The sequence below is a fragment of the Acinonyx jubatus genome, chromosome C2, assembly GCF_027475565.1.
Source record: "Acinonyx jubatus isolate Ajub_Pintada_27869175 chromosome C2, VMU_Ajub_asm_v1.0, whole genome shotgun sequence".
In the NCBI taxonomy this organism is placed as follows: Eukaryota; Metazoa; Chordata; class Mammalia; order Carnivora; family Felidae; genus Acinonyx; species Acinonyx jubatus.
This window is the reverse complement of record NC_069384.1, coordinates 138,417,836-138,444,045: the sequence shown is the minus strand read 5'-3', so window position 1 is coordinate 138,444,045 and position 26,210 is coordinate 138,417,836. Positions and strand designations below refer to the sequence as shown.

General features: G+C 42.6%; 1 protein-coding gene across 14 annotated transcripts in view; it reads left to right on the top strand.

Annotated features, from left to right (window-relative positions):
* The window catches only part of THRB (thyroid hormone receptor beta), a 382,979-nt gene that overhangs the window by 271,478 nt on the left and 85,291 nt on the right, over window positions 1-26,210 (top strand). For 13 of the 14 annotated variants that reach the window (XM_027040947.2, XM_027040944.2, XM_053221529.1 and 10 more), the window contains one exon: window positions 5,021-5,084. In XM_027040947.2, coding sequence (XP_026896748.1) covers window positions 5,063-5,084 — 22 coding nt within the window. In that variant the 5' untranslated portion in view covers window positions 5,021-5,062. Of the gene's footprint in view, window positions 1-5,020; window positions 5,085-21,329; window positions 21,530-26,210 lie in introns of those variants that run through there. The other variant, XM_053221531.1, reaches the window with a different exon arrangement.

The window sequence follows — 26,210 nt, the reverse complement described above, 5'->3', positions numbered from 1 at the left end:
TCTTCTTAAAGACCTTCCCTAGCTTCCTATTTCCCGTAGGATAAAGTCTGAAGTCCACAGCAAACCTTTCAAGACCCTTCACCATGTGGCCCCAAACTACATTTTCAGCTTCATTCTTGGCCATGTTCTTTCTTCTCCCATCCCAAGTCACGTACCCTGTCACAAGATGCCTATACCTTTTGTTCTTTTGTTGTTCATGAGCCATACTGTTTTTTATTCTCCAACTGGAAAATATCCTGACTCATTTTTCAAAGTCAAGCTCAAATATCACCGTGGGTCCTCCTCATACAGATAAAATTAATCACACTCTCCTCAGTGCCTCCAAAGAGATCTCTTATCCCTCCAGTCAATTCTTCTGCCCAGAAGGTACAAGTTGTTCATCACCTAAGCCCCGAGGGGCAGACAACATGCATAATTCATCTCAAATGATCCAGAGTTGCAATGGTGGCTGATGGCTTAACTAGAGTGGCCCCAGACCTTGCATTGGAGGATTCTTCTTTAGCCTCCAGCCTTGCTTCTCCAAAACTTACCTTCCTTCTACCCACAAAGGGATCTACTGCTTGTAGGTCCTGTTCTTTTTTGCCACTGACCAAAAATAGCTTGCACATCCCTTTTTCATTTTATTCAATAGATTGTATTTATCAATTTGTGTTTTTTTCCATGAGCTTTTGCATTTTAACAGTGACCAGAGCCTGCAGCCAAAGCTTAATGTGGCACCCACAGATTTATTGTGTGTGGGGGGGGGGGCGGGTCTGTGAATCCCCTTCTACCCATCTTTCAAGGGGAGAGGCCTGTAACTTCCATTATATTCTTTGAGGAGACTGGACCGCCCCCCTGCCCCGAAACAGTTGAGATCCACTGAGGTAAAGGCATAAAGCATTAGAGAAGAATTTTAAGGGGAAGCATGGAGCAGGGCTTTAACATGTCCCCGGAACCATATCACACACCTGGCACCTGCTTTCTTGCAGGATAAAGACCCTGGTCTTCTCAGGAGAGGCTTAATCTATCCTGAGAACAAAATGCAGCCCGAGGTCTGGAGAAGGTGCACTGCTTGGAGATGTGCATCTTCTTCCACCCAAGGTCACCCACAGCATCTCTCCAGCCATCCTGTCCACTGACACGCTTAACTCCACATGACAGCTCCTCAGATGTTCAAAGACCTTTATCTAACCTTCATGTGACTGCTCCCTTTTCTAGGTTCCCTTCAACAGTTCCTTAAGATGTGGTTTCCATCAACCTGGACATTCTACATGAGTCTCTCTCTTAAAATGTAGCAGTCCAAACATGGCCTGGCTTGTCCTATAGGCTATGCTTCCATCCACGCACCCAAGATGGTCTTTGAGCTCACGGTGGGTTGCATAGAGCCCAATATCTCCCAGAGTCCCTAGACCTACCTCCTACATGTTTGTCATAATACCTTTTACTTTCCAGTTTCTGAGAACTCAATAAATTTCCCCATCATTTGTATTTTTTTTAATATAAATGTATTTTTCAGTGCTTTGGAGGTGAATGCCCACTTTTCCATTCTTCCATGGGGAATAGGTTTTCCCTAAGGGACATGGCATTGGACTGAGAATAAGTGGGCAGAAAAAGGCACGGCCCTGAGTGATTTTCCACACTGCCTCTTGGCACACCACACATCTGACTTATATATTTAGCTGCTCCTGGCCAGTGGGCTCCACCTTCCCAGCCAGCTTGTTAAATGGATTGTAAAGTCCTTGAGAGCCAAGAGCCTTCTAGTCTTAACCTATTTGTATCCCTAGTGTTTGCTCATATCACATTCATCACAGTGTCTTATTATTTCTGCTTCCTTAATGTCACTTGAGTCCCTCATCCTCTGCTGCCATCCCCCTAGTTCTGGCCACCTTCATCCCTCCCCTCCACCTGCCATAGCCCTCTGACTGGTCTGCTTTGACTCAGTAGCTGTGAAGCTTTAAAAACTCAAGTTGGCTAGGGGCGCCTGGGTGGCTCAGTCAGTTAAGCAGCTGACTCTTGGTTTTGGCTCAAGTCATGATCTCATGGTTCATGGGTTTGAGCTCCACATCAGGCCCTGTGCCATCAGCACAGAGCCTGCTTAGGATTCTCTGTCTCCCTCTCTCTATGCTCCTCCACCCCTCCCTCAAAATAAATAAACATCTAAAAAAAATAAAAGCATAATCTTAAGTGAGGGGAAATCTAAGGTACAGGTCCCATGCGGGTGTGCTTTCTCTCTCTCAAAAATAAATATTTAAGAAAAACTCAAGCTGGATAGTAACACTCCCCCACTTAAACCTGCGTAATTTAAGAGTTACTCAAAGTAGTCCCTGTGCCTCAAGCACAAGCATGAAAACAAAGCATTAAATCATGACCTAAGGCGAGACCTCTTAAAAACAAGACCCTTTAGGTCCAGAGTCCCCTCCATTAAGCCTTCCAGATAGCCCCAGGTAGAAGTGACCTCTGCTTCCTTTGTGTCCCAGTCAGCTCTGAAGAGACACTTAAGGGGAAACCCGCATCCACTTTGCATTATTCTCTCCCTGTTGGATAAGAAGCCCCTTATGGAGAGGCCAAGGTGTTGTCTTTGGGCAAAGCCTGGGGGACTGCCTGAGCAGAGTAGGCCCTCAATCAAGGCCTCTGGACTGACCAACCGAACAAATGAATGATTCATGTAAAAGGAATGTTCTTCATTCAAGTAGCACTCACCTAGGTGTGTCTAAACTGAATGTCATTCTCCCCTCTGTTGGTATGAGAGGACCTTCAACTTTGAGACACCCTCAGGACACAGACCCTCACAGTCTAACTGAAGACTCTTCCCTCCCCTGTGAGTTGTGGGACTTGCTTAATGAATGATACAGACTGTGACTCAGCCTTTCCTGGACAGAGAGCAGCTTGCCAGTCCTTCATTAGCTACGCCTTCTCCCACACAGCACCACCTGACCTTCCTCCTCACTCACCTGCTCATAACACCCCTCACCAAGTTTGTTTTCCTTCCTGACAACAACAACAACAACAACAACAACAACAACAAAAACCCGCAGCTTTCTTTATTCTTAAGCTCTTTGGACTTTGTTTTTTTCCTTTGACCCCATGACCAGCTGGTGAGCCCCAGGCTCTCCGAGACCTTCCGTGTGTCCACTCAAGTACAGGGCACTCCACGCTATAGCATAGGACTGCTAGGAAAGGAGGCCCCAGATACCCATCTACTCTAGAGGGTTCTTAGACTTTCCTGCAATTACATTATAAGACTCTAGAGGTCACTGAAGGAAAATAGCACTAAACATCACCATATGCCGAAGTACTATAGTAACTCTAGCATACTATTCACGCTATAATAATGGCAATTGTATAGTAATGGTAATACTAAAGGAAAACAGTACTAAGTATGAAAATTAGTACTAACTTTAGTGCTGACAATATTTTGAAAGCCTTAATAAGATTTTTTTCTTGTTCATAGATACTTTCTACTTCACACACAATACAACTTTCTGTAGTTCGTATGCCTATTCAATTAGAATTTTGAAAACAAAGATTTTTTTTTAATTTAAATTTTATTTAGTTAACATACAGTGCAACATTGGTTTCAGGAGAATTCAGTGATTCATCACTCACATACAACACTCAGTGTTCATCACAAGTGCCCTCCTTGGTACCCATCACCCATCTAGCCCATCCCCACACCCACTTCCCCTCCATCAACCCTCAGTTTGTTTTCTATCATTAAGAGTCTCTTGTGGTTTATTTCTGTTTTCTCCTCCCATATGTTTATCTGTTTTGTTTCTTAAGTTCCACATAGGAGGTGAAATCATGGTATTTGTCTTTCTGTGATTGATTTATTTTGCTTAGCATAATTCATTCTACCTCCATCCACATCAGTGCAAATGGCAAGATTTCATTCTTTTTGGGTGCTGAGTTTGATACATTCTATATAGATTTTGGGTACCCTTTATCAGATATGTCACTTGCAAATATCTTCTCCCATTCCATGAGTTGCCTTTTAGTTTTGTTGATTGTTTCCTCTGCTGTGCAGAAACTTTTGATCTTGATGAAATCCCAACAGTTCATGTTTGCTTTTGTTTCCCTTGAGTTCTGCAATGCATCTAGTAAGAAGTGGCTATGGCTGAAGTCAAAGAAGTTGCTGCCTGTATTCTCCTCTAGGATTTTGATGGTTTCTGGTCTCACATTTAGGCCTTTCAACCATTCTCAATCTATTCTTATGTATGGTATAAGAAAGCAGTCTAGTTTCATTCTTAGACATACTGCCATCCAATTTTCCCAACACCAACACTTGTTAAAGTGACTGTCTTTTTCCATTGGATATTCTTTCCTGCTTTGCAAAGATTAGTTGACCATATAGTTGTGAAAACAAAGATATTTTTAAGTGATGGTATAGCAAGAACATGACTGAGATTTTATAGTTTCATCTTTGAGATCATACAAAGGACACAAAACTATTTTCACACATTTGTATTAACGTTATATTTTAATGTCAGTGTTATCAGTCCAGACTCTTGGTTGCAAGTGACAGAAACCAGACTTGAACCAGCTTATGTAAACACAGGGACGGTTTTGCTCAGGAAGGACTGAGGAACCAAACCCTTGAAGGGGCAGGAGGGACACAGCTTGGTCTCAGGGAGAACTGGAAGCAGGGATTGGAGGCCACTGCACAAATGTGAGATTAATGCTTCTCACTTTGAGAAGCAGAGATCTAGACTAAAGATGCTAGTACATCTTTGCCACTCTTGGGAAAAGCAGCAAGTCAGTGTGCTGGTAGTGTTCTTGAAACTTGAGATGGAAAAATAGACGTGATCTTGAATAAAATATGTTAAATACATATTTATGGAAGGAACCCTGAGATTAAGAATGAAACATCTTGTAAATTGACACATGTCACAGAGTCCACGGTTGCTTCAAGTTCCCTAGGTGTGAGCTGAGAGAAACAAATTGCCTCAAGCTAATTAATGCACATGATATTGTTTGAAACAAAAACCTTACGGAAGATACAGGTTATAACCTGGGGTATTCTTTCTTGTCTTTTTCTTTGTAGGAGGTGTCAGTGAAAAAAAAGGTCCAGAATGATTACTAACCTATGACTCCCAACAGTATGACAGGTATCTCTTTTTTAAAATTCTCTTTGCATGTCTCCATTTTTGTTCCACCTGAAGAGAAATACAGGGTTTCTAGAAGACCAACCTAAGAGTCTTCACAACATTATTTTCCGAACCGTCAACTAAGACTAAATGCAGATATATCCTAGGAATACATCCCTACCAGTGAGTTTTGCTCTTCTTCAGAAACTATGAGATACAGAAACCTATCATGAAGAAATGGTAATTCACAGTGAAAGGCTTGGTTTTGGCCATCCTAAGATAACCCTTGCACATGAGACACATTGACTCTTTATATTCATTCAGGTCAATATAAGAAATGGCTCTACATACTTCTCCAAAATGGGCTGTTTATTCCAGTTAGCAGTACAGTCGGGATGGAATATGATTAGATCGCATCAGGTGAATGAGGTAGAAACTCTTAGCAAGGGACAAAGGAGACAGAATGACCCCCAAGAAACAGAAGGTTGCAACAGTGTGAATTCTTTGTGCAACACACAGAGCAGGGGTTGCAAACTCAAAGGCCCCAGGGGCCAGGCAGAGGATCCCAATGTGGGAACAGGTTGGGTGTAAGAGAAAACAACAAACAAAACTGGAGTACTCAGGTTCTCTGAAGAGAAGCCATTCTTCCACTCTAGGTGATCACTGACATACAGTAGGGAAGAAGCCCAGAATGCCCAAAGACTTCAACTTTTCAAAAGAAGCTGGAAATCCAGATTTTAAATGAAGTATTGCCACTCATAAATATTAACAATTAACTTAATAGAATCCCAAAGACTCACGGGCCAGTCAAAATATGTCTGCTGACTGGAATCAACCCTGTGGGCTACCAATTTATAATCTCTGCTGTCTACCTTCCAGCCTAGCACCAAGCCCACACGTGTTCTTGTGGTTACCACGACAGCAGGGCAGATACTCCTAGACCTCTGGGAGTCATGGGTACAGCTTGACCTTTGATAGTCCATTCATGTCACCTCACCTAGTGACAAACTAAACATACAGGACAAGTACTCCAAGAAGCCATTCCCCAGTAGACCTGAGAAACTGAGGCGACTTAAAGTTGCCAGTCAGCCTTCTGTAAGTTTGGGGACCTCCTAATGACCATAACACTGCCTCCCTCAGCATCACTGCCCTCCCTTTATACCCACCTACCCTGGAGCTCCTGGGGCAGCAAAAAGATGGAATGCCTGAACAGACCAGAACGATTCACACCAGTAAGAAGGGAGGGCCTCAGAACCACATCTCACCTTTTCCTTTTTTTTTTTTTTTTTTGCTCACTAACAGTCATCAGAACATATCCACTCCATTTTTATTCCACTTCCAACCAGGCAAAATTCTTTCCCACTTCAATTGCACCTGTTCTGTGTCATAAACTCGGTCATTCGGTGGAAAATTGGCACACATCAACCTTAGCGATCTCCTCTGTGTTTACCTATGTGTGGGAATTTCAACTGGAAGGAATGAAGTATAAATCTTTGCAGGCACAGGCATGTGTGAACACGTAGATATCAAGCAACAGGTAGCCACACTGCAAAGCCTAGGGAAAGTGTCCCCCTCTGATACAGGATAGTGCAAGATCAAGTGTGACACAAGAGTGGCTCTATACTCCATGATAACTTGCCCACTAGAAAAATATTCCAAAGATAGTCTCAAAGATAGTCTCATGTAACCTTTTGAGACATGACAATGGCAAAACTTGGTAGAAAAGTGGGTAATTTAGTGGATGTCCATTGCTATGAGGTTGGTTCCAGATAGAGTCCAGAAGTGGCCATCCATCCCAGGTTTCTATAGAGCAGGGCTAGCATTTTTTTTTAAAGAGCCAGATGGTAAATATCTCTGGCATTGCAGACTACTCAGTTCTGCCATTGTAGCACGAAAAGCCATGGAGTATACATAAACAGGCAGAATATGTTTCAACACAACTTTATTTACTAAACAGGCAGCAGGCCAGCTTTGGCCCAAGGACTGTAGTTTGTGAACTCTTGGTCTAGAGTCCAATAGAGTCCAGACCATCTTATTGTTGAGCAGAACCCCCAAGGTCAACTCAGGTCATCTCCAGGACAGAGTGATGAATCTAGGCTCACTCCAGGACAATTCTAGATTGAGCCAGCTTTTCAGCTGATCTTGAAGTCAAGATGCTTTTCTTGCAGACTGAGCTGGAACCCCAGGTGCCTCCCAGTGGAGGAGGGAGTTTTTGCTTCCTGGCATTTGTTTCATAGTGTAGAAACTAACAGTACTATTTGCAAAAGAAATCTACTCCATACACACGTTTACTGCATGTTAATGGACTCAGCTGAGAGAATTATCGCTTTAGACTCCCTTGTTTGTGGACGAAATAAAAAAGTATCCTTTCCCCTCGTTTTTGCTATGGTCTCAGGCTATGTGTTTATTTTAAAAAGTCTAAAGAGTTTTATTGTGGGAGACCATAGTAAAGTTGTATGTAAGTCATCGGAGTTAAGTGCTTGCTTTAGGAGCATAATTTAAAGGGCAAATATACATTATTTTCTTCTTTGAAAAACATTATAGGCAATATTACTGTTATGCAGTACAGGAAATCAATTAATCTCTTTGAAAATAAAACCATTCTTTAAATGAAAAGGAATAAGAACATTGAATTTATTTCCCTAAAAGCAAGAAGACCAACATTTTCAGATAAGAGTCATGTTGATGGTATGCAATCTCTTTCAGCCAGAATGCTTAGTAAATTTATTTTTGCATTAGCTTGCATGGAAATTTGTTTATTTTCTAGGGTTATTTAATATCACCTACAGTGGAGACCAGTCTTGCCAAAATTTTCTGGTTGCTTTCCCTAATTTGAAATTAGGACTATATGAAATCACTCATTGAAAGATACTGACTCTTAATGGAGATAGTCAGAAAGTGCCTTAATATGGTATTTTGTTAATCTGGCATTAAGCACTGCTTCCTAAGTAATCTGAGGGGAATTCCGCTAACATTTATGGCATTATAATGAGCTCTATTTTGCATAAAACCATGATTCACAGCAAAGTTTGTTCCAAAATGTGAATGAATACCTAAAAGTTCAAATACCAAAGTTAGAGGCTTTTGGCCTTGGTCAAAAAGAAACATCCTTGTGATGTTTGCCCTTTTCTTTTTCTTTCTCAAACTATTACTCTTGAGTGTATCCCAGGCACGAGGGGAGGGATGTTAGCAAAGATAGGACAGCTCTCAGTTGTTGCTCCACTGTTCCACTGTATGACCTTCAGATTGTTTGCATGTTTGGGGATGGGGTCGTTTAAAAAAAAAAAAAAAAACCTATGTAATTCTTCATTTTGCTTAATTTACATTTCTCATTACTGCTCAGGTTGACCTTTTTTTACATGCTTCTTGGCCACTTGTATTTCTTCATCCGTAACTCACTTCATATTTATGGTCCACTTGCTCATTGTGGATTTTATGTTTTTCTCGAGGTTTATAGAAGTTTATTATGTATTAAGGATAGTAACCAAGCATGTCACCTCATGTCCCTAGATCTTTAATTCCTTATTAAATGAGAAAAGGAGACTAGTTCATCTCTAATTCTCCTTCTACATTTACAATTAGGTTATACTTCACATGTAAGCATTTATAAATCACATTTTCATGAAGTAGAGCATGGGTACATTGATGGTTGGAAGAAAAAGGGATCCCCAGAGCAGTGTTTTCTGTGTTTTAAGACTATCCTAATGAACAGGTTTTTCAGAGTCAAACCAAACATTTAAGCTGGCAAAACTCAGTAATTTATTGTGAGCCCATGGCATTTTCCAGGGGTGGCTCTCCACGTGTTCCTTGGGCTTTTCAAATGATCCTTATAACTGTTTCATTCCTTTAGAAAGAGAATCACCATTGTGTTTATGTCCCACAGCCTAAGTAGACCATCATCACAGAATCAGGAGGCTGTTGACAGCAAAATTAGGACACTATCCAAAGATAATGTTAACAGTGTTACTGTTAACATATCCCGCTGTCAATACTCTTCTGAAATAGGATTTTGGTCATGGTTTCTTAGTAATCATTCACTGATACGGCCCTTGATGTTATACTTTTAAAAAACAAAAAGGTCTATTTTGAGAGAAACAGCACGTGCACAAGCAGGGGAGGAGCAGAGAGAAGGAGAGCGAGAATTCCAAGCATGCTCCACACCATCAGTGCAGAGCCTCACACCAGGCTCGATGTCAGGAACTGTGCGACATCGTGACCTGGGCCGAAATCCAGAGTCAGATGCTTAATGACCAAGTCACCCAAATGCCCCTAGACTTTTAATATAATTTGACTTAAGTAATGTTAGAACCAACTGTGCTGTATATGCCTTCACAGCTCTAATAGTAGAGTTTAATCTCAAGGAAACAAAAGGAAATGCTAAGTTAAAGGGACTGAATATCTTTAAAAACCTTTTCTGTTGCCAAATTGTCACCAGATTATTAGACGGATTGAGATACCGATCAGCAGTACAGCACCCATTTAATCATAAATCCTCCAAGTTTGGAGCTTTTTGGTAATTAATTTTTGAGTATTAGACAAAATTTTATCACAGCTTTTTAAAACTTTATATTTTTCTTACTGATAATTTGGCTACACACACACACACTGACCACTTAAAAGACTTTTATAACTTACCTGCTCATTTAACTTTCCTGTTGTGTCATTTATCTTTTTCTTATGATTCACACATTAAGAAAATAATTCATTGTCAATGATTGATGTTATAATCATTGTCCAATTTTGTTTTATTCTTTTTAAAAACTGATTTAAACTCAAGTTGGTTAATATACGGTGTGGCATTGGTTTCAAGAGAATTTAGTGATTCATCACTTACATAGAACATCCAGTGCCCATCCCAATAATTGCCCTCCTCAATGCCCATCACCCATCTAGCCCATCCCCCTCCCCTCCAGCAACCCTCACAGTTTGGTCTCTGTATTTAAGAGTCTCTTATGGGCTGCCTTCCTCTCTGTTTTTATCTTATTTTCCAATTTTAGTATATGTCTCTTTTCATTTTGGCAATATTTGACCATTTTTAATTTCTCTTTTTCTTCTTTTGAAATAATTCCATACTAACAGAAAAGTCTGCAAGATTGGTTCCAAGAAGCCCTAGCTACCCTCGATTCAGAGTCCTCAAATGTCAACACTTTATCACATTTGCTTAATTCTTTTCCCTACTCTCTAGGTCTCTCTGTCCCTGCTATGTCTTTATGTAATTTTTATCTTGAACCATTTACAAATAAGTTGCATACGTCAACAAATACCATGCCATCACGTTTACAAGTTTTTAGGTTCTACACAGTGAGCTCTATTGAGGTGTCATTTTGTGATTTATGCCTTTGCTCATCTAAGCTTGATTTTGTCAAGCTTAGAAATGTCTTCTGGTGAGGACTAAGGGACACACAGCTCAAGGAGTTCTTTGCAATGAGTTAGCATTACTATTTCAACATGTAGTTCTCGTTAAGGAGACAAGGATGACTAGTCACAGTTGAGAATTTTCTCAACAAACACCCTCTCTTATTTATCCTTTATGCACCAACCATCCACCCAAAGTACCAGAGCCTTTGATGGCAGGGAGGGAGAGCCTGCCAGTGCTGGAGGCCCTTCTGTCCCTTCTTCCCCAAGCCAGGCCTGCCAAACCCCAAGTCTTTGTACTGGTTACCCCTGCAAAGGACACAACCGTAGAAGCCAGACACGATGCTCTGCATCCCTCCCCATGTTGCTACAGGAGCTGGGAGAGGTTATATTGATTTATGCACTCCTGGAATAATTCTTCCGAAAGAGCATCTAGAGGCTTCTTTCACATTCTTCCAAGTTCCTGTTTCCCTGGTGGTGGCCAAAAATAAAACATGGCCTGGGATTTCATGGAGCCAGCTACGCACATGACAAACGTTGCCACAAATAGTTCTGGAGAAGGAAAAATACCAACTCGCCCAAATAGCTAGCTCTCCCGTTGGTGGAGCCAATTACAAAAAGGACCTTTGGTTTTATTTCTTGGGCATTTAACCACATGAGACAATGGGGGCCAGTTTGCTCCCTCCTCGGCTTGGTGTCACTTCTACAAGAAACAAAAATCTCACTGAAAGGCTAGAAAGGAAACATCAGTCTTCTCTGAAATGCCTTGAGGGCAGAAGGGAGGCTGCTGTACCCACATCACACAGAAAATCTTTCAACTCCTCCACAGACAGCTCTCCCACCGATCACTACTAATGGTAACTGCTGAAATGTCTTGTCCTCTTCTCACTCTCCCCGCTAAGGCCAAAAATCCTGGTGTGGTGGCTCTAAACACACTGCTTCCCCTCCCCCAGGTCAGTCAGGATTCTCTTCCCTCTTCTCCTCCCTCCTCCCCAGCCCATAACTCCACCTGCTGTTTTCCTCTGAAGGTTGTGGGTCCCTTCTCTCCCCTCTCCCACTTACATCCCCTTTTAAGGCCCCACTCAGCAGAATAAATAGATCTTCCTTTCTAAGGAACTCACCTTAGAAGGCAGGAGAGGGGAAAGCCGAAAATGCATATAATTTTATACCCCCCCCAACCCCCATCACACACAAATTGGTAGAAGCGAGTCACTCCATAGTGTCCTGTCTGGGGAAGAAAGGAACCCAGAACCTCAATTCAAGATTTTCTCCCGTTTCCACCAGAACAAGGGAGAAGTCAAGAAAACCACAAAAAGGGAGCACAAATTCCTGTGCAAATAACACATCACCCTTGGACACAAAAGCAAATACTTTTTTCTCAGTAAACAGAATGCACAGTGACCTTTTGCACAATACAAATGGGTAAAGGGGGCCAGACCTTGCCACATATCCTAGCTAAAGAAAACCTGGCCCTGTTGTAATCTGATGGCCTCTGTCCTCCCATCTCTCACCTCTTTAACATCCTGAACTTCTCCTGGAAGATAGATTTCCTACTGAAAAGTGTGGAACTTTCTGAAAGAGAGTAGATTAATGAAATCTCACCAAATCCAGCCAGATTAGTGAAAAATTTTCCCCAAAATTCTAGAACAACTTCACCTTCCAAGTTTGAGCTGCAGCCAAGTGATCAAGAAGTTGAAATGTCAAAGGGACAGGGCTTTACAGAGAATGCATGATGGAAGTACAAGACAAAGAAAAAAATTTCTTTATCACTAACCCCTGTATTCTTTCAAGAAGAATTCCTTTACACTCTTTGGCTTTTTCTAGAGGTCTGCCCTAACCCCCAGCCCCACTGTCCCTGCTCCCCACTCTGCGCCCATTCTCAGCATCACCATCATCATCATCGTTTCTTCAACCACCCCAATCAAGCCGTCATCAGTCTGATAAACACATCTCTACCTCCTTCAAGGTTGCCATAACCAAGAATCACCCCGCACATCTTTACTTGGCTCCTGCTAACAAACAACATAATAACAAATAACAAACGTAACCTAGCAGGGTTCTGCTGTGTTGGGACTATCCTCCTCTCTATTCCCCCAAATGCCACTGAAGGTCCGGCGCAGTGGCACATTGGCAGGTGCAAGACCCTTCAAAAGAATTGAAAATAACTTTTCTGAACAAAAATTGAGTCCCTAATGAATATGTGATGTTATTTTGTTTGCAGTGAGTCAAGAGTTTTCTTTTGGGGACGCCTGAAGGGCTCAGTTGGTTAAGGGTCTGACTCTGGATTTCAGCTCAGGTCGTGATCTCATGGTTTGTGGGCTAAGTGACTTTAAGTAGTGATAGGTCTCATTTTTTTTTGTTAGTCTTCCTCATGCTCACCGTCAAGGGAGGTAAGGTGAGCAGTCTTTTCTCAACTGATTAAAGCAGAACCCCCTCTTTGATGGATGACCTAGACTTCACCTGCTCAAACTTGCCAGTACATTAGAATCATCTTGTGAGGTTTTTAATTTTTGTTTTGTTTTGTTTAGAGAGCACACGTGCACATGCACATGTGCACAGGCACAGAAGTTGGGGAGGGGGAGGGGGAGGGGGAGAGGGAGAGAGACTCTTAAGCTCCACACCCAGCACAGGGATCAATCCCATGACCCTGGGGATCATGACTTGAGCTGAAGTCAAGGGTCAGATGCTCAGCCAACTGAGCCACCCAGAAGCCTTTATCCTTTTTTTGTTTATTTTTTGAGAGAGCATGTGAGCAGGGCAGGGTAGAGAGAGAGGGAGACACAGAATCCAATGCAGACTCCAGGCTCTGAGCTGTCAGCACAGAGCCCAATGCAGGGCTTAAACCCACAAACTGTGAGATCATGACCTGAGCCAAAGTCAGCCACTTAATTGAGCCACCCAGATGCCTCTATCCTGGGAGCTTTTAAAATCTTGATTATGCCCATGTCACCCCAGACCAGTTAAATCAGAATCTCTAGGTAGACACAAGACTCAGCATTCTTGTAAAACTGTCTAGGTGATTCCATAGTACAATCCATTCTGAAAGCCATAAGGTGGACACAGATTCTCAGCCCAGGCTGCCCAATACAGTCAAACTAGGGAACTATTTAAAAATATCAGTGTCAGTGACCCACTCTGGAAGATTCCAATTGGCTTGGTCTAGGGTGGAGCCTCTGTTTTGTTTTTTTTTTAAACCACTCTACTTGGGCAAGTGGTTTTGGTTTTTTTGTTTTGTTTTGTTTTTGGGGTTTTTCTTGGTTTTGGGGGGTTTTTTGTTTGCTTTAACTCAAGTGATTCTGATGTTCATCTAGTGTTGAGAAAAGAGCAGTTGTCTCTCAACTTGGTGGTGAGGTATCCAAATCACTGGAAATTTTGGCTTAAAAAAGAAAAAAAAAAAAAGGCCAAACAAGCTCTATACTACCATCCAACCTAACAGCATGTACCTGAGCTTCTGGATGCTCTATGAGCTCTCCAGATGATTCTGATACACACAAGTTTAAGAACCACTGATCTAGAGGGTTTTCATCTTCCATATTGGAAATGTTTTGGGAAATGTTTATTTTCTAACATTCATTCTAACACTTCATCTGAGTACCTACAAAAGACATCTAAAATATCACCGGTTAAGGGGCACTCGGGTGGCACAGTCGGTTGAGTGTCTGACTTCACCTCAGGTCATGATCTCATGGCTCATGGGGTCGGCCCCATGTTGGACTCAGCCCTGACAGCTCAGAGCCTGGAGCCTGCTTCAGATTCTCTCTCAAAAACAAACATTTTTAATAAATAAATGCATACACACACACACACACACACACACACACACACAAAGAGGTCACCAGTGAATCTAGGCCTAACCTGGCCGCGATGACAAACAGAAATGTAGTTAAAGATGCTTTACTCCCAATGGCTACCTGGGTGTGCTCCGTTACTGTCGCCCATGAACAACAGACCCACGTCCCCGCAACCATGCATTTGGCTGGTGGGTGCCATCATTGGCATTTATCTAAAAAGCCCATTAGGGTAGCAACCTCTCCAGTTTAAATGATCACAATGTCCTTCAGGAGTGCACTCCTAGGGCAGCATTTTTCATAAAAAAGAAAAATGGAACTTTACTGGACATTCTTCTTTAGTGGGTCGTTTAAAAGTTGTAAGGTGCATTCGGTTAAGAAAGGAGTTTCTTCCTGGGAGGGTGGTGGTGGTGGTGGTGGTTGTTTAAAGAAAATTAAAGGACTTCCATGTGGGCCCTCAGAAGAACGTAGCTTTCTGGTGAGCAGTATCTATGGGTTATGGTGCTCAGTCTGGACTGCTCACTGGGAGAGCTTAAAAAAATCCCCATGCTGAAAATACTGAACTTTTCTCAAAAGATTGTGGTGAGGGTATTAGATTTATAGAAATCATTTAACACAGGGTGTGGCACATTGGGACACAACATAGACATTCTGAGGGAGAACCAGGTACATAATAGGCATCACTAATGTTAATTGTGAAGAATGGCCCATATAATTAACTGAACTACAATGGGGGGAAAAAAACAGATGTAAACAAATGTTTTCAGTTTTTTTGTTTTTCAGGTAAGCTTACGTGTTATCACTTTGTTTAGCTCACTCCCATAATTCATGTTTTCTCTTTAGTGTCTCATTCAAATTCAGCATCCTATTTAGGATTTCCTGAAAGACTTCTCTGTACAACAGGCCTTTCTTTTTTTAAAACAGGAGAGACAAGAAATGCCTCTGTCATTCCTTATTTAATGGAAAGACATTTTTAATGAAGCAATAATCTAAACATAACATTTGAAGCAAACAATTCACACAAAAGGAAGTACATAGTTTTTAATACAAGCTCTTCCTTTCTATAATCCTTGATAAAATAAGCATCTTAAAACACTTGCTGGTATTATTACTTCATTGTCTTAATAGGCATAGGTTCCTATGCCACCCAAGACCAAGGGGCCATACTAATACAGTATCTTCCTGCATGCTTTGCGTTCCCCAGGATGTAGAACATAAGCACATAAGGAGGAAGTGACAGCAGAAAACAAGAGGGGGAGACACATACCCTTGCAGCTGCCAATACAAAGAAAGAGCAAATGAAGATGGGTTTCCCATCATTATATTTCTTTCCACATTTATACTGTCAAATTGTGGTTCCCACTTTTCTGCCAAGACCCTCTTGTGACTTCCCCACACATATCTCCCTTGAACCCTAGGCTTCCAAATATTTTACCTGCCAAACAGCATTTATTCAATAGAATTCATTGCGTGTTCTTAATAATCAAAACGTATGTAATAGAATATTGTTGAGGATAATAAAATGAATAATGATCCCACACTACACAGATACAAAAAAAATTGTGAAAAACCAGAAGGCATAAAATTTTTCATGACAGTAGCATAGGCTGTTTCATATTGTATCATCTCCCTTGGGCCTTTCTGAACTTTAGAAATTGTTCATACTTTCCCAATACTACTTTTGTGGACTTTAAGTTAAGTGAATATTCTGCACTCCAATTTTCTCAACTCTAAGTAGGAATTATACTCCTATATTATTTAGCTAAATATAACTATAAATGAAGCCATCAGAATACCAATTACTGCTGGCACTAACTTTAATCAAAAAAGTCTTTCAGTATTATTATAAAATCATTCTTCAAAGATTAAGTCTATGTAAATGAATATGAAATAGCCTACCATACTCAGTAATGCATAATGAAAATATTCATGAGAATTTCAATCATTTGATACTGTGCTCCAAATTAGATCAAGAAATCATTGCCATAAATCAGAACATTAGCAAAGTCTGAGTTTTTTTCAATAGAAAATTCTAATTAAATTTAACATTACAGCATCTAAGATATTAGACTCCAGACATAGAAACATAAGAAATAGTTCTTACCTTGGAGAAAATCACAGTCAAGAGATCAGAGTTTCTGAACACATCAATACCGATTTTTTAACAACTCAAAAGACTTACAGAGGTTTAGAACTAGAAGGAATCTTACAGACCATCTGTTCCAACCTCCTGAAATTACAGGTGGGGAAACAAAGCCCATGAACTCAAAGTGATGTGCTTACAGCCATGCAGCAATGTACCGTGCAGGTGTCTCAGATCTTCTCATAAATGATTCTTCACACCTCTCCTCCTTTGAGCTTCCTTTGATTGCATTTGTAAAAGTTTTAGGAGAAGATTAAAAAAACGATTTGGAATCCTATGAAGTGTAAAATGATTGCTCTCTACTACCACAAGGAGAACCCCAAAATCTCAGTGACTTCATACAACAAAATTTTATATCTGATTCATGTTAAATCCAGTGCCACATTGTTGGTGGATGGATAACATTCCCCATGGTCATTTGAGGGCCCAGGCTCCTTCCTTCTTACATGCCCATTCACTTCTAGGACTAATTTTCTCTATTCAACAGGAGAGGGAGAAAAGAAAATGAAAGGATATATGGACTTGCTTTATGGGCCGGGCCAGGCCAGGCCAGGAAGTGGTGCCCAATGTTCTTATTCACTCCACTGGCTCGAACTCCGTCACATGGCCACGTGTGACTAGAAGGGAGGCTGACGAACGCAGCCTAGCATGTGCCCAGGAAGTAGAGAGCACACAGATTTCGATGATGAGTCTGTGCCACAAAGGGCTATACAAATGCATGAAAATATTATGGAAGTAGGTGAGGTCAGGTTAAGACTGGATTTTTATATTGAAGTCATTTTTGTTAATGTTTATTTTTGAGAGAGAGAGAGAGAGAAAGAGAACACAAGCAGGGGAGAGGCAGAGAGGGGGGTGGGGGGGAGGGGGGGAGGGGGGGAAGAGACCCAGAACCTGAAGCAGCTCCAGGCTCTAAGCTGTCAGCAGAGAGCCCAACCCAAGGCTTGAACCCATGAACCGTGGGATCATGACCGGAGCTGAAGTTGGACCCTTAACTGACTGAGCCACCCAGGCACCGCTGAAGTCATCTTTTTGTTTAAAGATGTCTGGTACAGTCCTCTAAACCTTTCCCAGGTAATATCAGCATCTCCAGACAGGGCTAGGATGATCTATTTTGACCACCACTTCTAGATGCTTTTGGAGTTTGCATGATGATATAGTGAGAAGAACATAGACTTTGGAGTCATGTGTCCTTGGGTTCAAATCCCCAGTTTTCCAGTTATTGACCTGGTGAATTTGAGCAAGTTGCTTAAAAAGACGGCAGAAAGGATCCTGGAGTTGTAGCAATAACCTAGTTAAATCGGTCAACAAACATCTATTGAGAGCCCCCTGTGTGACAAGTCTTGTGGGTATACTCTAAGGAAACAGCAGCGATTAAGGGGAGAGCACGGAGTCTAGATCAATAAATAGTATGTGCACAGTCATTGTCCCCAGCAGGCACTCCATGAACGTGAAGTGATCTGGCTTCGGACCCTCCTCAGCACACTCTGCAAATTTGTTATGATTTGTTTTTGGCCCTGTGCATCTAAGCTATGAAGACAAAATTCCAGATAGAATTTCCTCAAAATTCCCTCAAAATTCCAGAGAGAATACATTAATGAATAATAATGCATCTGAGAGATGGAGAGGTCAAGTGGAAAGTGTTTCACTTGTTCCTGTCGTTTGGAAGTGAATTGACAGGGTGAGAGTTCTAGGAAGCATGTTACAAAGCAAGGGCTTAAAATAGGATTTGGGCTACAAATATTTGTTCAGTTTCAACAGGTTTCCTCAGAGAGCCCTCTTCAAAGGCTGGTGGCCTATATATTGCAAAGCATCTTTTACAAGCCAGAGAAGGAGGGTCTTCTGGGGAGGTGACCAGGTCCCTGAGGGCACATAGTGGTAAGGCTATAGCGGCCCCTCCCTCTGGCTGACAGGTCAAGAAGAGTGTGCAAGGCCCCCCAAGAGAAGGAAGAGGACAGTATCTGCACACAGTCATGGCCAAGGGCTTCGTCTTCTTGCCGAGGCTCTCTCCAGACACCCAACCTGGGGGGAAGCCTCCCCCTCTGGCCCTCCTGGACTCCTGGTCTCTCAGTTCTTGTTTTGCTTCTATTTGCTTTTATCTCTTTAAGTGCAGAATAGGATGGGGGAGCAAGCAAATAACGAGGACAATAGGTCTCTAACCCAGGAAAGTATACACCATCTTGCCCCAAACCATATGTGTATGGCTGACCCATTAAAACGCAACAGAGGGGTCAAGCGCACAGGCCTGTGGGCAAATCCACCTAGGATCCAGTGTGCCTTTGCCTCTTCCGCTGTGACCCAGGGCAAGTTGTTTTCCCTTTCTCAATACTCAGTTTCTTCATCTGTGAAATGGAGAGGATTATTTATCTCAATATTAGTGTTAAGGGTCAAAAAGAAATCATGTCACATGCTTAGCAGGACTGAAACATCGTGAGCCTCAAGTAATAAATGACAGATACCGTCACCACCACCAGTAGCTATCTCCACTATCTACTACCAGTCACTATCTCCAAGCCAAATACACCACTCCTGCCAGGAAGGCTTAGGGGGGATGCAACTGTCCTATTATCTTGCTTCAAACACATTAGAGGATGGATCTGATACATCCCATAACCAAATGCCATCCAGCTCTCTTGAACAGCCCTTTCCACAGTCCAAGAAGTAAAGAATCATAGGTGGGAGTCAGAAATGGGTCCCCCAGTCCTTTCCAGCAGCGATCCAGAAACATCCTGAAGGGATATTTTAAATGAATGGACAGTTTTCAAGGAACAAGACACGACTGAAAATCTATTCCTAAATATTCTAGCATCCTTTTGCTGCTGGCCTGCCTCTAGAATACATCCAACTGCCTTGTTCCCTACTTTCCAGACGAGGATTTCCTAAAGATCCTTTTGCACATGGTTCTTATGCAATCCCTGGTCTTAAAGGAACCCAGGAAATATTGACCAGGCTTGGGATGAGCCTAATTGTTTCCAGGCAGGGGCAGTTATAGCCATGGTAGATTCCCTCTCCTTGCAAACTAACAGTCCAGAGCAAGTTGAATTACTAGAGACCTGCTTTAAGATTCAATATTTCCAAGATGAAGAATACACTGTGCTTCCTGACCCTATCAGGCCCCAACCCTTCACAGGAATTTTCCGTGTGCCACAGATTCATTGAAGAAACGCCTTTGATCTCCACATGCACCAGCCAAAAGGACAGGAGTTGAATTGGCCAGAGTATGGAGCTCCTGGGCCTGGGACAGGTTGGCCCAGGGCCAGTGATAATTTTACCATACTTCATCCGAAACTCTCTCTCTTCACCACCATCACTCCCCCCCCCCCCCCCCCCCCCCCGCTTCTCTCTCAGGAACTCTTGCCATCTACGGGTCTGGTCTGTTTGGCACTCTTAAAGCTTCTCACCACTGTCCCCCACCCACTTTGTGCACATCACATCACGTTGCCAGAGTTGCCCCCGCCCTATAGAATACTATCGTTTGCCAGTCCCTAGGGGTGCACTGGTTGACACAGTCAACCAGTTATCTTGACACAAGGAGCCACCTGAATGCATCAGCCGGTATGATGTCATCCTAAATAATCAACAGCTGCCCTAATCCTGAGTCCAGGTTAGAGCTATGGAAGACAGGGCCTGCTAGTCCTAGAAACAAGGAGGTTGCTTCATTTGGATGAGGGCCATCTGCCTTCACCCAGTTTCGCCCCAGGCTGTCTCAGCGCTGCCCACATCACATGCACACTTTGGAGGGGGAAGGGCAGCAGTCAGGCATGGTTTTGTTGTAACTGTCCAGAGGTTTTTGGGCTGGTGTGAGCTCCAAGGTCCCTTTGAGCCCTAACTATTCTCTGAATTTTGCTGCTCTGAGCCTACTGGATAAAGACCAGGTGAGCCAGTTAATTTGCCTGGAACTCAGCAAATTGCTGCACACCAACGTACCATACATGGCCCTGGCTGATGTTCAGGAGAACAGAGTAAAGCAATTCATGGGGTCACCCCAGTTTGCCAAGGTAGAATCACTTTGGCATAAAGTGATACACTTATACACTGGCATAAAGAAAAGTAAAGCCTTCCAATAAGAAGGGACTCTGAAGCTCATCCCTACTGCTAATTATTTTACTCATGTTGTGTCTGCTTCTCTAGCTTTAAATACAAGCCTATGCAGCATGCCCTCCAAATATAGATCCACAGCAGCCCAGAGAGAAGACAGCCTGGGATTTATGGGAGCAGGGACATTTCAAATACCTAACAAAAATGGGCTCTATCATATCAAAACCTACAGGTCAATATTAGCCGTGAAGAGAAAGTAAATAAGGTTTGTTTGGGGGCACAGCAAGTTTCTTCTAGTGTTTCTTCCCTTGCTGGAAAGGTGATCAATACTAAGTGCAAATAGTTGCTTGTAATAAAGTATTCATGACTATATTCCAGTGGTATCACATCACACGTTTGCTTATGTGTGTATGACTTTAGAAGGTGAGCGGCGCTTTATAAATTTCACCATCTTCCACATCCACTAAAAATAAGTGTCCATGTTATTAAGGCACCCTCGCTAAAAATTTCGCAGATTGGAGGTACATTTAGATTAAATTCATGCCACTCAGGTGTTTCAGGGTGCCTGGGTGGTTCTGTCAGTTAAGCATCTGACTTCGGCTCAGGTCATGAGCTCACGCTTCGTGAGTTCGAGCCCCACGTCAGGCTATGTGCTAAGCGCTCAGAGCCTAGAGCCTGCTTCAGGGTCTGTGTCTCCCTCTGCCCCACCCTCCGGGCTCCATTCCTGTGCTCTCAAAAATTGACACCCACAAAAAAATAAAAACACAGGTGTTCCTGCTAGTGCTATCAGTCAGTCATACCTTAGCGTGTATTAATTCAATCAGACTTTTCCTCCTCCTGGAGTCCGTGAACGGATTGGTGGGGAGGAGACAACGGCAGGGCCAGTGTAAGAGCACCCTGAATCAGAGGCTATCAAGAACACGCACTCACTTTGCAGTTTTGCAGGCAGGGTTTCATGGCCTCAGCACTGTCGACGTTAGAGGTGGATAATTCTTGCTGCGGAAGGCTATCCTGGGATTGTAAAAACTGGAGCGGCATCCCTGGCCTATATCCACGAGATGCTGGCAGTGTGCACACTCCAAGTTGTGACTGCTGAAAGGGTCTCCAGACATTGACCACCGTCCTCAGGGAAGCAAAAAGCCCAGGTGAGGACCGCCAGCCTAGGGGCAGCCTCTAAGCACTCGCGGTAACTTCCGGCTCTCTCTTTCTGAGTCCGTATATGGATCCACCTAATAACCCTCAGACAACGGTCGTGTGCAAGGCATGTGGGATTTTTGTTCCAGAACAGCTTCCTCACTTCGGCAACTTCTTCCTCTTCCCCACTGTGCTCATCTTCCCAGGCAAACTTATTTCTAGAATTAAGGCAGGAAGTAAAGTGCCCATTTTGCTTGAGGTAGCAAGTTTGAATCATTTTGTGACACCTGCCACTTAATGTGCCAGCCACAGCCTCTTAAATGTAACAGTGAGAATACCCAAGAGAACATCCCATGTGTAGGTTGTGGAGTGCTGTGACACTGCCATTTTGGTAGAACTGTTGTCTCTTCGAGAAGCTGTCCCCTCTAGACCGATGCCAAACAGGATAATTGCCTACAGAACATTATTTTCTCTCCTTTTGGTTATTATTTGGTCAGAAAGTATCACAAGAAGCCAGACTTTCATAAAGCTGGAGATGTTTGTATCTCAAACTGTGACTTTTCCCCCCCAAAATCATGCCTTTCAAGTTCCCAAGCATCAACGTTCTCCGGCACGGTTGTTCCATGGCTGAAATCAGACAAGCCTGTTCATTTGAACATAATGTCCTTCCTACACCTAAGAAATATGCCTTTTGGCTCCATCCTTTTTGAGGAAAGATTTAGTTTCCTAAAGCAGATGAACCTCTCTCGAAGGAATATTCATGCTAAGAGATGAAGGTCCACAGTAATTCCATAGGATTTCTCACCTGTCATCAGGCCAGCTTGGCCCATCCTGAGCAGGATTCCAGGCACAGCTTTGTGACTGTGGGCCAAGGTTCTACTTCTCTGGCCTGTACTGGCCTTATCTGTGAAATGTAGCATCGAGGTTATGAGTACAGCTTCCATTCGCGTTCTGTAACTGCGGGCAACATCTTTAGTTCTCTCAGCCATAGATTCCTCATCTGTGAAACGGGGCTGATAAACCCCAGCTCCCCCCTGCATCACTGTAAGGAGTAAATCAAACACAGCATGTACCTTCCCCCCTGGCATGTAGCAGGCCTTCTCCCAGGGTTAGCGCTCAAGGGCATAAACTCAAAGTGAAATTATCCTTTTGTCAGTTCTCAGTTATTTGGTGGCCTTTTAGCTTTCCAGACGGGCAGCTAGGAAACAAACCAATTCTTCCTTATCTTGGTCATTTCGCTTGGTTGGTTGCTTGGTTTTTGCCTTCTATGTTTTTTGGCCACTTGGAGGAACAGCCCACAGCATCATAAACACGAACTTTTTGAACAGTCAGCAGCAGCAAGAGAAACAGAATCCCTTTAGTGCACAGCTGTCTCTTATTTGGTAGATTTACTGGAAAAAAATTTTAATTAGAAAAACAGCTCTTAATGGTTGAGGTATAGAGTGAAAATGTCAGAATTCAAAACAGCATGGAGATTGAGCAATAAATCATTGTTGTATACTTAAAAACATGTTTTCAACTAAAAGATCATGGGAGGAAGAATCAGAAGACCCATCCTAGTTCTTCCCCCATTTGGGGGACCTTGAACAAGTCTGAGCTTTAGTGTATTTCATACTTCTAAGTGTGTATATTTTAGTGGACAGAATTGAGTCCTTTGGCCTGTGGTGATCATCTAAAGCATTTGGTGCTGGCTTGCCATAAACAGGAGGAAGTGTGGCTGAGTCAGCTAGACCTGCTGGCTGGGTGTGGATCCTGACTTTATTCTTTACTGTGTGACCTTGGGCAAGTTGTTTAACCTCTCTGTGCCCCAGTTTCCTCACCTGAAAAATGAGGATATTTTTATCTCCTCGAGTTAAAGAATAAATGTAAAATTCTCAGAAGAGGTGCCCGGCGTATAGGTTAGCTATTACTTTTATTATTTTGTTGGCGGTCTCTAGAAAAGAAACCTGACAAAGGTGAAATTATAACTGGGAATCTTGGTGTCTGGATTTTTCCACCTCATGTACTACATTTACCAACCAACCATTTAGGAAATAAAGACATTAGACACACTTCCCTTTAATTTCCCTAACTGTAACCAAATAGATCTTCCCCCTGATTCGTGAATAGGAAAACCTTATCTCTACATAGTAAATATTAAGTCTTACCAAAGTTTAAATTGGGTAACCACACATTTAACAAATTCTATGTACTTTACATGGGGACTGTGCCCCTAAAACAGAGCGTCTCAAACATCAGTGTGGTTGGGAATCGCACGAGGATCTTGTTAATATGCAGATTCTGATTCATCAATTCTGGGGCCAGAATCCCACATTTCTAACGAGCTCCTGAGCGATGCAGATGCGGTGTGATCCTCGGTCGCACTTAGAGATATTCACAAGCCACCTGAGGACGGAAGGGTCGTGGCGGCACACGTGGCCCTCACTGGGGGCACACAGGCTGGAGAGGGGCGGGCCTGCAGACCCTCATTGCCCCACACCCTCTCCAGCTCGATTTTAAGCAACTGCAAAGCTTAAGAAAAACCAAAAAGGTGTGAGGAAGACATTAGAAATCCCACCCACTTCTCTTGGTTTTCCTGCACTGTACAAAAAACATCGTAGAACAGATTGCACCAAGCGGTTTGACCCATCTGCAGTGCTAAATTATCTTCCACAAGACAGGCAGGTAGAAAGCCATTTAATTCTCCCCTCCATTGCCACTCAGGAAGAACAGGTGCTCAGCCAGACCCTCCCAGGGAACATTACGTACCCTGCAGAGTTGTGTCATACCACTGGGGCCCATTTAATGAAATGGATTTAAGTATTTAACAGTGGTCAGAGAGCCTGAAAACATCCCCAAAGCATCTGCTTTCAAGGAGTCCTCACTATCTAAAACATCTCGCCTGCTAGCATAACCAAGAGTAAGGAAGGGGCAAGTACCACGGCAGGGCCTCTATCCCTGAACAAAAGGGAAAACCAAAGTTCTCCAGGTTGAAATGCTTCCCCCTAAATAAGGGAAAGATCTACATTGATCTCGATCCTAGTTGCTTATTTTCACAGAGAAATACGGACAATGATAGATTCTATGAAAACCCAGAGAAGGATGGATCCATAGCTCTATGTGTTACTCTAATTTAACCCCAGCATCTATTTTGCTGATTACCCAAGAGACACATTTTACCTTTTTATTTGAGAAATTGTAAATCTCGGTTTGCTCTTTTCCACAAATTATACCCCAGCCCTAGCTTGCAAAGTTAGAAAGGATTCACGGGTATTTCCTACCCTGGGAAGGGGTATTTCGAGTTTGGAAACATAAAATGGGGACAGCCTTACAGACTACCTTATGTTTTTTTCAGCAATGTGGGTTCGGACTGGCAACGAGAATAAACATTATGATCTGAACTTTCATACAGGGGAAATCTAATCCTGGCAGTAAACATCTGTTCCCTTTTATGTGCATTCGTGGCTCTTTAATAGGAATGTTTTTGCAACAGCTGTAGCTTTTCTAATATCCTAAATGGAATCTCTGTAGCCTTTAGAGTAATTACACCTCACAGTTTAAGTCATCCGACCAGAGGATTCTGATTAAACCCAGGATGAATTATGGAAAAATCAAATGACCGTTCCTAGGGGAGGATTCCACTATGTCCTCTGGAAAGTACCTTCCAAGTCTCTAGGGCCTCTGGCCAGTGCTCCAGAGGGCGGCTTGTTCCTATGTGGTTAAATAATTGTGAGATGGCCGCCGACACGTTTCCATGCAGTTACACTTCACGTGGAGATTCCACTGTGGTCTTTGAACACACCTCGTTTCGTTGTGCTGTTTTTAACTTGGTTTCAGCTAAACTTCCAAATGGATTAATGTGAACCCCATTTAAAAGGTTCTAAACACACTTTAAAAAAATTTAATGGTTTTAACTCATTATCAAGAGGTTATCATTGTAGTTTCTGGTTTCAGAATAACTATGTGAGGTTTCTATAGCCATGATGATTGTTTTTCATTTGGATAATGATGGCCTAATGAAATATACAGGAAAACTGGAGAAGCAGAAGCAGCCAGATAAGAAAAAGATTTGTTTCTCTCTTAGCAGCTCCCAGATCTCACTCACTTAATGGACTGAGAATCCCTGCCAAAGAAACACGAGAAACCCACGGTGATAGCAAACTTCAATTCACCTGCACACAGGGGCAGAGAAGTCCAGTCTCAACACAAAGAAAAATCAATAGGCAGGTGCTCCGTAAATGAAAGACAAAACCATATAGCAATGGAAGGCAGCCTATCTGAACAAAGAGCCTGATTTTGCAAGACTTTGCCTACAAGATGATATTCCTGAGGATGCATTTCATGTAACCAAAGGCTAAGCAACAGCCCCAGCAGATCCTCACTTATAGTTTCAGGAGTGAAGCACCAGATATTGTCCAGATTGAGTACAACCTAGTTGGAATATTTGAGCACATTTCATGGTCCTGTGTCTTGCATTCTATACATGCATAAATACAATGTTAACATTTCACTTCCTTTAAAAATTTTTCAAAGAAAGTGTAAGTGAAAGGTCCTCATTGTCTTAAACCCCAGAGTCTTTTCCCTTCTGACCTCTGCTCCAGATCTTGAAATATCCATAGACACCTAGCACTTGGAAAGGGTGGAAGTGAAGGAAGAGAAGTTCTGAAGAAACAGTCTAGGGATCAAGAAAAGATAATGAGAAATAGCACTTAG